General features: G+C 44.3%; 1 protein-coding gene and 1 pseudogene across 1 annotated transcript in view; one reads left to right on the top strand and one right to left on the bottom strand.

Annotated features, from left to right (window-relative positions):
* Window positions 1-17,920, bottom strand: part of VWA3B (von Willebrand factor A domain containing 3B) — a 208,738-nt gene that overhangs the window by 180,261 nt on the left and 10,557 nt on the right. The window contains exons 2-4 of the mRNA XM_061211052.1: window positions 16,727-16,821; window positions 7,602-7,852; window positions 5,706-5,865 (exon numbers count right to left, since the gene is read on the bottom strand). Coding sequence (XP_061067035.1) covers window positions 5,706-5,865; window positions 7,602-7,852; window positions 16,727-16,821 — 506 coding nt within the window. The remainder of the gene's footprint in view (window positions 1-5,705; window positions 5,866-7,601; window positions 7,853-16,726; window positions 16,822-17,920) is intronic.
* On the top strand, window positions 11,705-13,686 carry LOC133105128 (polyadenylate-binding protein 4-like; annotated as a pseudogene).

Here is a 17,920-nt window from a genome sequence, read left to right as displayed (position 1 = left end):
ACCTCATGGGAGGTAAAGACTGAGGAAGATTGTACATTTCTCCCAGTCAGTCACCTGAGAAGCAGAAAAAACACTGACAGGAGGAAGAAAGTGTTCTCCAGATTCCTAATTATACAACTAATACTGTTCTTCCAGAAAATGCATTCTATGTTGTTCTCTTCCCGGTGTTAGACATTACCTTCTGTAAGACGTCTTGAATAGGCTCCACTGAGCTGCAGTTACTAGTTTTCCAGCTGTGTTGGTGCCCAAGTTTAGCATGAGGACAGCTTCATCCTCTCAGAGGGTCTAAGAACACACATGGCTCAAGACAGGGGAACAGACCCAGGGAGCATATTCTAGGGTTTGGTAGATCAACAGGGAAGTGAGTGAGGACAAACAACTCTGGCTGGTCTGTCGGCAGCTTCTGACTCCCTCTGTCTCCAGCACATGCTGTGTAAACACAGCTTCTTTGCTCTGGCAATAACCCAAGAGCCTGAAATCCTCACGCAGAGATGTTTTTTCCCTCGAGACTTCAGCAAACTAGAAATTGCTATAGCCAGCAGTGAGTCAGGATTTCCTTTCCTTCATTAATTAAGGCTATGGGGTTATTCACTATTCACTAAGGTCCTTACTCAGCTTCTTAGTTGCCTGTGTTTTCGGTCAACTCTCAGTTATCCGTGCTCCAGATTTCCAGGGATATGCTTTCGCAGAGACCAGCTACCTCACCGCCATCTGCACACTGCCTTTCTGCCTCTCCTTTCTGCTCGCATAATGACATTTAGAAAAACAGAGAGGACGATAAATATGCCACCTACTACTGTCCCCCCAAATTTGGCAAAATGCCTTTGAAAGTGAAATGGCTTTGAGGTCGTCTGCTATTGGGGATGATAAGCTAACATAAATTTGAATTCCTGTTATCATGCCCAGTTTACAGATGAAGAAACTGAGGCCTGGACAGGTTATTTGACCCGGGTGAGCAGCCAGTGAACCCAGCCTGCCTGACCTCACGAACTTCTGTCCTTGCTTTTTTCAGCCACTGCACTCTGTCAGCTCATCATGGCAAGACTGGTCCTCATGTGTTAGAGATGACGGTGAATCCCAGAACTGGAGAGGCGAGATCATGCGACAAGAAGGTGGCCAGGGGTGGGTGCTGTTTTCATCTCCTTGGTCCCCACACCATCCAAGGCTCCTACCCCCAATCTCACTACCACTGACCAAAAGTTGGGTCCAGGAGGTTGTCTGGCTCAAGGGAATTACCCTCATGGGAATCCTCACTCCTTAACCGGTACCTCTGTGCTCCTTGAGGGCAAGGGGACCTGGAGCAGCTTCTTCACTGACCAGCATCGCCTTAAATGCTGATTTGTACCGAATTTGGTAACACCAGACATAGAAAATATTTGGGTTCCATGCAGCTATTTAACCATGACTCAAAAACTCTTGCCACTTTATACTACGTAAAATAGGTTGGAGCCTTTATGTTTTCACTTGAAATGTCTTATTCTGTCGGGCCACATGTTCTGCAGCTTCCCAAGGTAACCTGCAATCCACCTGACCAAGGAGGCCTTGTCATCTTCCCAGACATGGGTTTTGGGGAAAAGAAGAACCAAACTGGGAGCAGCTGCTTCCACTCTGCCCGCCGTCTGCTCCAGCCTGTCAGAAGCTCCCAAGGCCTCCGGGTGTAAAAATTCCCACTTTGCAAGGAAACAAAAATGGAAGTCACCCAGAACAGCAGCGAGAGGTCCGGCAAGTTCTGTCTTATCCTTCATATAACTTTGACCATAACAACAGTGTTGACCAACTCCAGAGCTTGGATCTAACTTCCAGATCTTCTCTGTGCCTGTGGCCGCCCTCCCTGGTTCAGCCCATTTGGATTTTCTGACCGCCCCCACCCCCCCCAAGGTGGTGACTGCCCCTTGCTATTAAGCCAGCTCCCTTCTCAGATTCCTCCTAACACCATTGACCACCACCAACGTTCCGGCCTCCTGGGCTTCAGGACCCCTATTCCAACCCAACATCCCCATCACAGGCATACAAGGCTCAGCAAGTTCACCCACCTGGTCCCATGCAGGCCACCTCCCTTCAATTCAAAAAAACTCAAATCTGTACCATAGCTTGGGGATGGGAATCTCTTGGATCCACCTCTAACCCCCAACCTCAAGAATATCGACATTATTTCCTTTCTAATTCCTTCACTGTTCAACAAACATTTATTGAGCCCATGCTAGGCACTGCCATTGCTAGGCAATGCTAAGGCAAAGATGAAAAGATGTGATGCCTGTCTGAGCCGCAGCAAGGAAGAAAATGAAATGCCAGGGTCATGACTGATGCGGCCAGTCCTTCTCACTGCCCAATGGTGAAGGTTCCTTATGGAATCATGTAGGTCTGCCTCTAATTCACCCACTTAGTCTCTCAGTCAATATGATTTTCTTTAAAAAAAGTAAACAAATTTGTGCCTATCAGGTAGATGGAAGAGGATGAGAGAACACAAAGAGAAATACAGGTGCCTTTGAAAGCAGAAGGCAGGTCCCTCCCTTAGGTAGCTGGGAATTGGGGCTTTGGATAAACAGCCATCTCTTTCCTAAGGACCCTTCTCGTCCTGGGTCAGCAGGCCATCCAGGGCCTCCTGACACAGCAGCCCTCCTCAAAAAGGCCAGGGAAGGGCTTCCCTGGTGGCGCAGTGGTTGGAAGTCTGCCTGCCAATGCAGGGGACACAGGTTCGAGCCCTGGTCTGGGAAGGTCCCACGTGCCGTGGGGCGGCTGGGCCCGTGAGCCACAGCTGCTGAGCCTGCACGTCTGGAGCCCATGCTCTGCAACAGGAGAGGCCGCGATAGTGAGAGGCCCGCGCACCGCCATGAGGAGTGGCCCCTGCTTGCCGCGGCTGGAGAGAGCCCTCGCACAGAGGCGAAGACCCAACACAGCCAAAAATTAAAAAAAAAAAAAAAAAAAAAAGGCCAGGGAAGCTACCAACTTCCAAAAGACGCATCCAGAGACCAGAGGACGCTGCAGAGTAGAAACCCTGTGCCAGACACAGCCTGGGCTCTGAAAGCAACACCAGCCCCTCTAAACATCTCCTCAGTACTCCACGGGCTGCCCTTCCCATGAACCAGGTTCTGTTTTACAGGGTACACCAGTAATTCATGCATCACTAGTGCTCCTCATGTGCCGCTATGAGATACACGATTTAAACAGACCCCACACTCTGCCCGGGCTCTTCCTGGACCCGAAGGCTCACACTCTGTCATCTGTCTCTGGTAAATCTTCCTGGCCCACCCACGGTTACAAAGACCAGTCCTGGAGGCCAGTGGCCTCTGGGCATCCTCCTCCATGGTAACCAAGCACAACAGTCAGCCCTCCCTCTTCACGTGGAACGGGTACAAAAACCCTACTTCCCTGTTAATCTTTGAACACAAGACAATACCCACTTTCTCAGTTCCTCTCAGGATCCACTCACGGAGGGAGATGAAAACTCAAAGCAGGTTATCATGAGCAGGAAAAGACTGGGGTTCTAGATTTACTGTTCAAAACATTTCTTAAGCCTTAAATCCTTTCTGTTCATAGCAAACTGCAGCCACATGGATCAACTGGAAACTCACTGGGGTGGACATGAGGGGCTCAGGGCAGAGCAGCAGGTCTTTATGGGAACCGTTTCTCTCCCCACCCCTAACACATGCATGCGTTTCTGGGGTTGTTTTTGGCCGCTCTGCAAGATATGCAGGATCTTAGTTCCCCAACCAAGAATCAGACCCATGCCCCCTGCAGTGGAAGCGCAGAGTCTTAACCACTGGACTGTCAGGGAAGTTCCAGTTTTTAATAGTTTTGTTTTTGTTTTTAAAGTCTCATCTTATTTATGTTTGTTTTTTTTTTTTGGCCGCACCGCACAGCATGTGGGATCTTCCCCAGTCAGGGATCGAACCCGTGCCCCCTGCAGTGGAAGCGCGGAGTCTTAATCACTGGACTGCCAGGGAAGTCCTCATGTATGCTTTTCTTTACTCCTCATAAGACACAGAGCATGGCATTTTTATATATGAGGCAGGTGCATTTACTAAACTTTTCCTCAGGACCACAGCCAGATATAAGCTCTGGGTGGAGAATACCATGGTCTGAATATGTTTAGCATCTCTCATACCCCGTGGTCTCTTCTCAAGAGTTTTCGCGTGGCATTTGATGACCAGTGCCTGGAAGCTACCTTCTTGGTTATTCCTCTTCTACAGAACTTCCCTGGAACTCACTAAATTGTTACACATTTCCTGGGCTAGGGAAAAACCTCCCAGAGAAAGGAGACATACAAACCAGAGGGAAGTAAAATAGAAAGTCAAGGTCACCAGGAAATCTTGCAGTCAGGTCGGGTTGCCAGAGCCACCTATGACCGGGGAGCCAGGTGAACAGACAAAGAAGGAGAACACTCATGTACGCGCACACACGCACACACACACACATCCAAGAGCCTGTGAAATATTCCATTTCTTGAATGCTTATTAAGGTGTCCAAACATTTGAAATTTTACAGATGTTAAAACAAACTTAAAAGGCCAAAGAACAAAGTTGCTTGCATTTCATTCTTCTTTAATGGGAAACATTTGTTCCTCTGGCTTTCTGAGGATAAACAGTATGTTTCCAATTTCAAACCATCACCCTCAGTATCAATAAACACAGTCCGGTGACCACTGGGAGCTCTCCTTTCAAGGTGCCAGCACATGGCCACCTTGCCCAAGAAAGGACTTCTTAATGCAGCAGAGTAAAGCTTGAAAACTGCAGAATCCCCGGGATTCCAGAGTGGAAGAAGCAATTAAGTATTAATTAATATTAATCAATTAGTAAGGATTAGTTAAGCATCTGTATCCCAAAAGAAAGCAGACCTATCCCTACCTGGGGAGTAAGGCTGGCCTAAGGACCTCATGTGCCCAGAGTACTTCCTCTCTAGCCTGTCACTACCCTTAACAGCCCCACCATTAGAGCTGCTCACAAAAACACACACTCTTGTGGCTAAAAGAGATATAAAACACCACCAGTTAATCACTTCTTCCAGGTAAAGCTTTATATCCGAAAGGTCCCTATCAAAAAGCTTTTGTGAATGCATCAGCATTCAAGAACGGATGACACACTGGCTGGGATACACTTCACCTTGGAAAGCACATGATGGACCCATCTGTGAAGAAGAGGAACTGGGAAAGATTCAGAGCATGGATGCTGGGGAAACCCTATTTCCTCATCCTCAAGGTTCAGTGAGGAGTCTTCCAACCTCTCCTCCCGTAAGAGATGGGTTTGTCTAATTGTTAGGAGAGCAAGAGTGGAACTGAAGCATTAGAGATGCACACTGACGGCCTCACTCCCTTCCTTTCTCGACGCTCGGGGGCTGTGAGCAGCACGTGGCTCTCCTGGCAGCGGCTAAATGAGGGTCTGCCCTGCGGCCCCAGTGACGCCCCCCAGGGGAAGCCCCGCCAGGCTCAGGTGTTAGAGTCTCATTTTGGTTGGTCCAGCTCTGCCATCACCAGAGATGCTCTTTTGATCCCCATCTGGGGCCTGTCGCCTATTTATCAATTGGTTCCAAATTCAGAGGTGAACAGGATTAAGACTGCTGGGGCTCTTGAATGCCAAGGATGCAGTCTCTGTGGGATGCAACTGGAAGGGCCCAAGCTCAGCTGGAAGGCAGTATGCGGATACTGAGTGTGAAGGAATAAGCACGAAGCCACCTTCGTGACGTGGGAGCAGACACGGACACACACTTACCGAATCGTCTTTCCCCGCCTCCAGCAGAGCGTCTAAGCGGCTAGTCTGGCTCAGAGCCAGCTCAAAAGGCGATTTCTCAACCCAGCTGATGGCAGCGGCTATGGATTGTGCCGTCACAGGAACAGCACCTTCCTGCCATTTCACAGGCTCTTGAGAAACCCTGAAAGGGACCGCATGGGGCTGTCACTGGCAGTGGTCAATGCAGCTGTCAGCCCTCAGTCTCACAGCTACGAGCAGCAAGACACCCAATGTCACCAGAGCTGAGAGAAAGAAAACACAGCTCCCAGCCCTCTCAAAGTTACCGAGAAAACAGGCGAGCTGTTTAAGGCAGGTTTCCAAAGCACTAGGACCTTCCATAAGCTGTACTGACTGGGAAAAACAACGTTTACAGGATAATTTAAAAATCTCAAAAATTCGAACATTAACAATTGCATTAAAATTACTGAGGAACGTGCACAGGGAACTACACTCAATATCTTGTAATAACCTATAATGGAAAAGAATCTAAAAAGGAATATATATATATACGTATATAAAACTAAATCACTTTGCTGTATACCTGAAACTAACACCACATTGTAAATCAACTATATTTCAATAAAAAAATTTTAATGTCAAAAAAATTATTGAGGAACGTTATTTTCAAAAATAGGAAGGTTTAGATGCAACTGTCTTCTGTGAATAGAAGTTTATAAGGATTCACAGCATTAAGATTTGCAAATCATCAACAATTTTGTTACTCCACAATTTTACTTCTAATTCTTTTATTACATTGTTTTCATTGTTCTGAAAGATTCCCATCAGTTACCTTTTTTGGATCAAAAATAGTATTGTTTTGAGTTCAGCAGAGCATAAGTTTTTAAATCCTGGGACATTTTGATTCAATCATTTAATTTGAGCTTAGAAATGTGATGGAACACCCCCAGAAAACAAGGGCCACTTGAGTTTATCTCTGTGTTTATAATTAAATGAATTTTATGAATCACTTATGAATTTGTAATTATAAGAATTATGTGAATGCTGGACTAAATGAATCAGCCTGATTTGCCCCTCCTAGCCCACCTCCAGATACAGAGGCTGCCTTACCTCTGTGTGGCCCATTGGGTAGAGAATCTGGCTGAGTGGTATCTATGCTATAGCACACATTTCCAAGGAAGCTAAAGCACTGTAGACTTAATCACTTAATTCTTTCAATAATATAACTGCGACAGAAATAGAAACCTGGGATAGAACACAATTAGGCAGCATCCTGAAAGGTGTCATCTGTTTAGCTGAAAATATTTTACTTAAAAAAGAAAAACTCAATTAGATAGATGTCCCTATCATCCAGATGTTTTCTGTCAGGGAAGTACAGCCACTGTTCCACATGAGAAGTCAGTGCTGAAGTCCAAATTCTCTTGAATCCAAGAATCTGTAAAAAATTGATTGTGAAAACTCTGAAATATGGGAAAGTCTATAAAGCCAGCCACCTGTTGCTCTGATTAAAGGGGGTCAACTTACAGGGGAAATCAATTTGAGCTGCAAACTCAATCTGAAAAGCAGTGAAATTTGTGACACTGGAATTCATTATTGAACCTAAAGTGTAAAACGTGTGAAGGAATTTTAATTTTAACAATTTATATTCTTATATTTTGACCTTGCCATACCATACACTGAAGAAAAGAATGTTTTAAAGTCTCTTCTAATTTGAAAACTAAGATGCCATATACAAAGCAGATAAAAGTTTTTAAGATTTATTCATTGTGGGTTTTCTGCTGGAATGATATATTCTAGGAAATTACAAGATTATAGCTCCTCTCTCCCCACAGATCTGTGTTAGTTATGCTCCTTAACTCCAAATACATGAAAATTACTCATGAAGTTTCAGGGAAATACTCCTTTCCTATGGGAACTCACCATATGATATTGAACTTGGCTATGTGAGCCACCTGCTCCTGGAGGACCATGATTAGAGCATCTTGGCACAGATTAAGCTCCTCCTCCAGCATGCCGCCAAAATCCAGCACTATGGTGATGCACTGTTCCAAGATGACACCGAATATCTGCCGGCTGTTGCTGGTGAGCCAGTCCATCCGCTGCTTGTAGCTCTCCACAGCTTGTGTTAAGTGTTCCACATACTGATAGATCAGTTCTGATTTGGCTGTCAACTTAATGAAAATAAAAGTGACAAAATAAAATAAAATTAATAAAAGCACACCAAATCAAGTCATTTGAACCACACTGCAGCCAGGAACAATAGGGCCCACTGAGTCATGGGCTATGCCATCAAGAACTGTACATTAATAACAGTTTCATAGATGATCCTTCAAACTCCACATAATCCAGGAGGAAGTCTTCCAATCTTTCAACTGAAAAACCCTTGGATAATTCCCCATAGAAGGAAACATGGTGATGAAATCTATTCAAAAATATAGCACTCTTTTTAAAAAAATGTGTTTCCAGATTGTGTTTAATCTTTCTAGTTACAGAATTATTTTTATCTGAAAATGCTCAGGAGTACTTTAAGAAATTAGGTAGAAGAAAAGAGAGATCAGCAAAGGCAGAGGGGAAGAAAGTTCCTAAAGGAACTAGAAAAAGGTGAACAAACAAAACACGGAGTTAGTAGAAAGAAGGCAATCATAAAGATCAGAGCAGAAGTAAATGAAATAGAGACTAAAGAAGCAAGAGAAAATAACGAAACTAAGAGTTGGTTCTTTGAAAAGATAAACAAAACTGATAAACCTTTAGCCAGACTCATAGAGAAAAAAAGAAAGAGTGCCCAAATCAATAAAACCAGTAATGAAAAAGAAAAACTTACAACCAACACTACAGAAATACAAAGGATCATAAAAGATTGCTATGAACAACTATACACCAATAAAATGAACAACCTAGAAGAAATGCACAAATCTCCCAGATGGAACCAGGAAGAAATAGAAAATATGAACAGGCCAATTATCAGTAATGAAATTGAATCAGTAATAAAAAAAAACCCAACAACTCCCCCAAAACAAAAGTCTAGAACCAGATGTCTTCACAGGTGAATTCTACCAAACATTTAGAGAAGAGTTAACACCTATCTTTCTCAAACTATTCCAAAAAAATTGCAAAGGAAAGAACACTTCCAAACTCATTCTACCAGGCCAGCATCACCCTGATACCAAAACCAGATTATCACAAAAAGAGAAAATTACAGGCTTATCACTGATTAACATAGATGCAAAAATCTTCAACAAAATATTAGCAAACCAAATCCAAAAATACATTAAAAGGATCATATATCATGATCAAGTGGGATTTATCCCAGAGATGCAAGGATGGTTCAGTACCTGCAAATCAATAAATGTGATACACCACTTAAACAAACTGAAGAATAAAAATCATATGATCATCTCAAAGGATGCAGAAAAAGCTTTTGACAAAACTTAACATCCATTTATGATTAAAAAAAAAAAAAAAAAACTCTCCACAAAGTGGATATAGAGGGAACATACCTCGACAAAATAAAGGCCATATATGATAAACCTATAGCTAACAGCATACTTGATGGTGAAAAGCTGAAAGCATTTCCTCTAAGATCAGGAACAAGACCAGGATGCCTGCTCTTGCTTTAATTCAACATAGTATTGTAAGTCTTAGCCAGAGCAATCAGACAAAAAAGAAATAAAAGGAATTCAAATTGGAAAGGAAGAAGTAAAACTGTCACTATTTGCAAATGACATGATATTACACATAGAAAATCCTAAAGACACCACCAAAAAACTACCAGAGTTCATCAATGAATTCAGGATACAAAATTAGTATACAGAAATTTGTTGTAGTTCTATACACTAACAATGAACTACCGGAAAGAGAAATTAAGAAAACAATCCCATTTACTATCACATCAAAAAGAATAAAATACCTAGGAATAAATCTAAGGAGGTAAAAGTAAAAACACCTGTACTCAGAAAACTATTAAGACACTAATGAAAGAAATTAAGGGCTTCCCTGGTGGCGCAGTGGTTGAGAATCTGCCTGCCAATGCAGGCGACATGGGTTCGAGCCCTGGTCTGGGAAGATCCCACATGCCGCGGAGCAACTAGGCCCGTGAGCCACAATTACTGAGCCTGCGCGTCTGGAGCCTATGCTCCGCAACAAGAGAGGCCGCGATAGTGAGAGGCCCGCACACCGCGATGAAGAGTGGCCCCCGCTTGCCGCAACTGGAGAAAGCCCTCACACAGAAATGAAGACCCAACACAGCCAAAAATAAATAAATAAATAAATAAAATTAAAAAAAAAAAAAAAAAGAAATTAAAGATGACACAAACAGAAAGATATACTGTGTTCATGGATTGGAAGAATTAATATTGTTAAAATGACCATACTACCCAAGGCAACCTATATATTTAATGCCAGTGTTATCAAAATACCAATGGCATTTTTCAGAGAACTAGAACAAATAATTTTAAAATTTGTATGAAAACACAAAAGACCGCGAACAGCCGAAGCAATCTTTAGAAAGAAGAACAGAGCGGGAGGTATCATGTTCCCTGACTTCAGACTATACTACAAAGCCAGCAATCAAAACAGTATGGTACTGGCACAAAAACAGACACATAGATCAATGACGCAGAACAGACAGCCCAGAAATAAACCCATGCATTTATGGTCAATTAATTTATGACAAAAGAGGCAAGAATATATAATTGGGAAAAGACACTCCCTTCAATAAGTGGTGCTGGGAAAACTAGACAGCTACTTGTAAAAGAATAAAATTAGAATATTTTCTCATACCGCATACAAAAATAACCTCAAAATGAATTAAAGACCTAAATGTAATACTGGAAACCATAAAACTAGGGGAAAACACAGGCAGAACACTCTTTGACATAAATCGCAGCAATATCTTTTTGAATCTGTCTCCTAAGGCAAAGGAAACAAAAGCAAAAGTGAATAAATGGGACCTAATTAAACTGAAAAGCTTTTGCACAGAATATGAAACCACTGGCAAAATGAAAAGATAACCTGCTGAATGGGAGAAAATATTTGCAAATGATATGACTGATAAGGGATTAATATCCAAAATATATACTCATACAAATCGATATCAAAAAAACAAACAACTCACTCTCCGCCCCGGGTCGCCGCAGCCTCTGCCGCTTTCAGGCCTACCAGCCTGAAGAAAAAAAAAAAAGAAAAAGATAAAAAAAGAAAAAAAAACCCGGAAACGCTTTTAACTCTTTAAAAAAAAAAGAAAGAAAGAAAGAAAAAGGGCAAATCCTCCTCAGAGAACCCGCGGGGAAGTCACTTCGGCACGCTTCCGGCCTGCCCCACGCCGCCACCGCCGCCGCCGCCGCCGCCGCCGCCCCTGGGCGTCCGTCGGTCCCCGCCCGTCGGCCCGGTGGTGAGCCGCTCGCGCGCCTGCGTCCACGCGCCTCCGCCCGCCGCCCGGCAGCGCCGCGTGACAGCCCCGCGCCCGCCACACCCGCCCCCAGCGCGCCGGCCTCCGCGCTGCACGTGTCCGCGCTGCCCTTCGCCTGCCCGCGTGGGTAGCGCCTGCGCGTTCGGGTAGCCCGGGGGCTTGCCGAGTTGGCACTGACAAATATTTGGTTTCCCTCTTCCCCGGGCTGCTGTAATCTTAAACCGCTGGGAGCCCGAGGCCTATATTTATAGAGAAATGCACGTTCCGGAGGCCGCCGTGGGCACCATGGGATTGCCTCTGGAAGAATTTTTGTAATTTGGAGGACAGTCCCCGTTTTAATTTTTTTCATTTTTTGAAATTAGGAGCTTCCAGACCAGGACAGCTGAAAATTGCAAACTCCCAGGGAGGGCCATATTGTTTTTGAGAGCCTTTTGTCTGCGGTTTGGCAGTCTCCTCCGAGCTGCCCCCAGACTCCTCTCCAGCCCGCGGAGCCAACTCCAGCTTCTCTGAGCTTCACTGCCACCTGTGAGCCGCGGCACGGGCCACGCCTCGGAGGGGAGCCCCCTTTGTCCTGTGTGGTCCCTCTAAGAAGTCCTCCTGGCAGGGCTCGGGGTGGTGGGGAGATGAACGCTGCGGCCAGCAGCTAACCCATGGCCTCCCTGTACGTGGGTGACCTGCACTCGGACGTCACCGAGGCCATGCTGAACGAAAAGTTCTGTCCTGCGGGGCCTGTGCTGTCCATCTGGGTCTGCCGCGATATGATCACCCGCCGCTCCCTGGGTTATGCCTACGTCAACTTCCGGCAGCCGGCTGACGCTGAGCGGGCTTTGGATACCATGAACTTTGATGTGATTAAGAGAAAGCCAATCCGTATCATGTGGTCTCAGAGGGCTCCCTCTTTGAGAAAATCTGGCATGGGAAACGTCATCAAGAACCTGGACAAATCTATAGATAACAAGGCACTTTATGATACTTTTTCTGCTTTTGGAAACATTCTGTCCTGCAAGGTGGTGTGTGATGAGAACGGCTCTAAGGGTTACGTCTTTGTCCACTTCGAGACCCAGGAGGCTGCCGACAAGGCCATCAAGAAGATGAACTGCATGCTTCTCAATGACCACAAAGTGTTTGTGGGCAGATTCAAGTCTCGAAAAGAGCGGGAAGCTGAGCTTGGAGCCAAAGCCAAGGAATTCAACAATGTTTATATCAAAAACTCTGGGGAAGAGGTGGATGATGAGAGTCTGAAAGAGCTATTCAGCCAGTTTGGTAAGACTCTAAGTGTCAAGGTGATGAGAGATCCCAGTGGGAAATCCAAAGGCTTTGGCTTTCTAAGTTACAGAAAGCACGAGGATTCCAATAAGGCCGTGGAAGAGATGAATGGAAAAGAAATCAGTGGGAAAGTCATTTTCGTCGGCCGTGCACTGAAGAAAGTGGAACAGCAGGCCGAGTTAAAGTGAAAATTTGAACAGCTGAAACAGGAGAGAATTAGTCGCTATCAGGGGGTGAATCTCTACATTAAGAACTTGGATGACGCCACTGATGACGAGAAGTTAAGGAAAGAGTTTTCTCCTTTTGGATCAATCACCAGTGCTAAGGTAATGCTGGAGGATGGGAGAAGCAAAGGGTTTGGCTTTGTCTGCTTCTCATCCCCTGAAGAGGCAACCAAAGCAGTCACAGAGATGAACGGACGCATCGTGGGCTCCAAGCCACTGTATATCGCCCTGGCCCAGAGAAAGGAAGAGAGAAAGGCTCACCTGACCTACCAGTATATGCATCAGGTGGTCGGGATGAGAGCAGTCCCCGTCAATGCCATCTTAAATTAGTTCCAGCCTGCAGCTGGGGGCTACTTTGTGCCAGCAGTTCGACAGGCTCAGGGAAGACCTCCGTATTACCTAACCAATTAGCACAGATGAGGCCTAATCCACGCTGGCAGCAAGGTGGGAGACCTCAAGGCTTCCAAGGAATGCCAAGTGCTATACGCCAGTCTGGGCGTCGTCCAGCTCTTCGCCATCTGGCTCCAGCTGGTAATGCTCCGGCCTCTCGCGGCCTCCCTACTACCGCTCAGAGAGTCGGATCTGAGTGCCCAGACCGCTTGGCTATGGATTTTGGTGGGGCTGGTGCCACCCAGCAAGGGCCGACTGACACCTGCCAGTCTGGAGGTGTTCCCACAGCTGGGCAGAACCTACCGCCTCGTGCTGCTGTTGCTGTCACTGCTCCTCGGGCTGTTGCACCTTACAAATACGCCTCCGGTGTCCGCAGCCCTCACCCTGCCATCCGGCCCCTGCAGGCACCCCAGCCTGCGGTCCATGTGCAGGGGCAGGAGCCGCTGACCGCCGCCATGCTGGCCGCAGCACCCCCCCAGGAACAGAAGCAGATGCTGGGTGAACGTTTGTTCCTGCTCATCCAGACGATGCACTCAAACCTGGCCGGGAAGATTACGGGGATGCTGCTGGAGATTGACAGCTCGGAGCTGCTGCACATGCTGGAGTCCCCGAGTCTCTCCGCTCCAACGTGGATGAAGCTGTGACGGTCCTACAGGCTCATCATGCCAAGAAAGAAGGTGCCCAGAAGGTGGGCGCTGTTGCTGCTGCTACCTCTTAGACAAGGACAAAACGATTCACAAGCCAAATAAACCCTCATGGAATTCACCTCAAGATTTGAAGACGCCCTAGCTTGTCCTGTGGACCTCAACACCAAGAACCACAAATTGCAAATTTAATAGGTCATTTTGTATCAAAAGGTCAATTATGAAGCGCCTAGAATTTTTCAATTGAAAGATTATATTCTCTGGTTCTGATATGGTGCAGACAGTGTTAACTTTTTTTTTTCTATTGTGAGTTTTGATTTTTCCCCCCCCAGAAATTGGTTTTATTTGATGTACCCAAGTCTTAAGTTTCTCAATAAAGAAAAAAATCTCCATTAAAAAAAAACTCAATTGAAAAAATGGGCAGAAGATCTAAATAGACATTTTCCCAAAGAAGACATACAGATGGTCAACAGGCACATGAAAAGATGCTCAACGTCACTAATCATCAGAGAAATGCAAATCAAAACCACAATGAGATATCAGCTCACACCTGTCAGAATGGCTAGCATCAAAAAGACCACAAATAACAAATGCTCAGGAAATGGAGAAAACGGAACCCTCTTACACTGTTGGTGGGAATGTAATTGGTGCAGCCACTATGAAAAACAGTATGGAAGTTCTTCAAAAAACTAAAAATAGAACTGGCATATAATCCAGCAATTCTCCTGGGTATATATCCAAAGAAAATGAAAACACTAATTTGTAGGTATACATGCAGCCCAATGTTCATAGCAGCATTATTTACAGTAGCCAGATAATGGAAGATATGGAAGCAACCTAAGTATCCATCAACATATGAATGGATAAAGGAGATGTGATATATATATACATATATCACACAATAGAATAGAATATTTTTCAGGTAGAATTTTACTCAGCCATAAATAGAATATTACTCAGCCATAAAAAATAATGAAAGCTTGCCATTTGCAACAACATGGATGGATCTGGAGGGTATTATGCTCAGTGAAATAAGTCAGACAGAGAAAGACAAATATTGTATGTAATCACATGTGGAATCTGAAAAGTAAAACAAATGAATGAATATAACAAAAAATGCATCTGTATCATATTTGCATCTGGCATTGAATTGTATCATTTCATAAATGACATCAAATTTGTATTCAACCTAGAGATTATCATACTAAGTGAAGTCAGACAAGAAAGACAAATATCATGTATCACTTATATGTGGAATTTTAAAAAATGATACAAATGGACTTATTTACAGAACGGAAACAGACTCAACAGACTTTGAGAACAAACTTATGGTTACCAAAGGGGAAAGGTGGCGGGGGGAGGATAAATCAGGAGTTTGGGATTAACATATACACACTACTATATATAAAATCAACAAGGACCTACTGTATAACACAGGGAACTCTACTCAATAATCTGTAAAAACATATGGGAAAAGAATCTGAAAAAGAATGGATATGTGTATATGTATAACTAAATCACTTTGCTGTACACCTGAAACTAACACAACATTGTCAATCAACAATGTACTCAAATAAAAAATAAAAATTAAATTTAAAAAATTTGTATTCAACAAATCTAGATAAAATTCAGACTCCAGAGAAAACTGGGTTGGGCTGGGGGAGAAATTAGGTAGAAGAAAAGAGAGATCAGCAAAGGCAGATGAAAAAGAAAGTCTCACTGAAACATCTGCCTTAGCATAATATGCCAAAAATATTTCTGAAAATGCTTCTAAACATGCCAGCACATCTGCCTGGCTTCCTCTAAGGGATGCCACCCCACTACCCATCCTCCCGCTCACAGCCTTTGTCCTATGTCCTCTTGTCTCTCAGGCCAAGCTCCCCTGTACCTGGATTACTTGATCACCCAGAGCTGCCACCAACACTCTAGGGGCTGCCCCTGAAAGGTGACTTACAAATAAAGCATCGTTCACACAGGTCAGGCAAAATCGTGCAAGGCCTTTCAGGGTGTAGGGAGGCAGGAGACAGACAAAAGGAATAAGAAAAAAGTGTGCCCTATGCTGTGAAGAATCAGACGTTAAAAGATCTGGTACTTAAAAAAAAAACAAAAAAACAACTTTAATAATCTTCACAACACCCCCAAACACCTAAATGGTTAAGGAAAATGTGTCTTCGGAACACACCATATAATTCTACATTTTCATGCTGGCCCCTCTGCCTTCAACTCCTTTCGTTCTCATCCCAGCCCCCTCCCTGCGCCCCCGTGTCTCTCAAGCTTATTCCTGAAGCACCAGCATTGCCTTCTGCTGCTTTCCACGGCTCCCTAATGCAGAATTCCTAACTCCCTCACCAGAGTTCACGGAACTTACTACACACCTCTACCATAACACAGAAACCAGGGTGGGACCATGTCATAGGGCCCATGCGGGTGGAATTAGATGGCAAAGACAGACGTTTTCAACATTGCCACATTGATTTTAAGGTGGTTCAGATAAAAAAGCTGCGCGGCGCCACCACAATAAAATAAAATAAAAATAAAAGTAATGTACAGTTTTTAAATGTTAAGAAATAACCATCCAGGTGGTACATGAATGTACAGTGACATGAAAAAGTATCCATGAAGCAACATGATGGGACGTGTGTCTCTGGAGCTCCCTGTGGTGGCCGGGGTGTGCACAGCGCCTGACGTGTTAAGGGCACGCAGGAATCACATGTTGAATTGCTGGGAATGAAGGACTCCAGTAAGAGGTGCCGCTCAATCTCTGTCCACTACTACCTGCATCAGGGGTCCTCTATTCCTAGAGCATCTACCAGAGAACAGCAGCTTGCGCTTGCCTTTCAGCTAACTTCTGTCATACTACTTTGTTTCTTTATTTTCCAGGCAAAACAAAGTGTTGATATGCAAAGGTTTTCACCTCTGGTCAAGACCTTTCTGCTCTCATCTCTAATGGGTCAAGTGCTTCTCTCCCCAGTTCCTGGGCCGTGACATTCACCACTGTCTACACACAGTCAGAAGAAATTCTCCAGCCCTGATAAGGCCTTGGCCTGCCTGCCTCTCCATGTAGACCTCAGCAGCGTGTCCCAGGACCTGGCCATCGAGGGAACTCTGACTTACATTGTACACTCTGCCATCTTCCGTTGTGTAGATCCGTGGAAACAGGCCGTCTGCATACCGGGAAGCCACAAGTCTCCCCAGAGACGTCACATAATCTGCATGTTTATAAAGAAAAGCAGTCAAAATGGTACATTATCCACACTTATTTTTATTTCAAAATGCTATTCTCTGACATCAGATTATATCCCCAGGGACACCAATAATCCGTGATGCTTAGTATTCTGTTCTAGATAATGAAGTATTTCTAGGTGCTATGATAAATGTGACTGTTTATGACATGTGAAATCCTGTAATGCATGAATGAACGGCGAGGAAGAACAGGGTTTTTTTCTTGGTCTCCTGGTTCTTTTGTCCAGAATCATTAAGGCAGAGGTCAAAAAGATGACATAGAAACTGTGTTTAATTCTGGAAATCTTTTATTCAGGACTTGGGCTTAGTTTCCAGAATTTTAAAAATTAAACTTAGATATTATCTACTGTTCTCTCGAGTGGGGATTCGTGAATAAATGAGTGAGTTGAAGCAAGTAGGGAATCGAGTCAGAACACTCATACAGGATGTCAAGACCACTTTCTTCTCAGAGCATATGCTCAGCTGTGCAACATCCATCCCATAAACACTCATTGAGCACCCGCTATGTGCTAGACACAGTGCTTACAGAATGGGAGTACAGTGCTTCCTGAAACATATGTTTACTCCTTCGCAGAACTAACAGAAGGTTTCAAGGACTAATTATGACTTGGCAGGACAGAGATGAGGTAAGGTTTCATGGAGCTGTTTTATTGTGATAATTATTTTATTGTTGTTGTTATTGTTAGTATTATTAAGTCCCAAAGGTGGTAGAGAAAGTGGTGGTACTCTTCGATCCAACACTTCCTTTCCTTTGCCTTTCTACGGAGGCAGGATCACAGCCTACTTGGGAAAGGCAGAAGGGGCAAGGCTGAATTTTAGAGACCAGGTTTGGTCCCAAATCACCAGGAATGATAAAATTCACAAGTCTTGAAGTTCAATGTCCATAATAGTAAAGAGCAAAGAATGGATACTTGAATCCCATCAGCAATAACCTCACTCAATAAATCTCTCAGTCTTTAAAATCTTCATTTCTAAGATTTCAACATCTTGACTGACATTTACAGAGCAGCTTCAAATCACCAGCAGCATTCTCTCTTTACCTAAGACATTTATCTGGAGTCAGGA

The sequence above is a fragment of the Eubalaena glacialis genome, chromosome 14, assembly GCF_028564815.1.
Source record: "Eubalaena glacialis isolate mEubGla1 chromosome 14, mEubGla1.1.hap2.+ XY, whole genome shotgun sequence".
NCBI classification, from domain to species: Eukaryota; Metazoa; Chordata; class Mammalia; order Artiodactyla; family Balaenidae; genus Eubalaena; species Eubalaena glacialis.
This window is presented reverse-complemented; position numbering and strand designations above follow the sequence as displayed.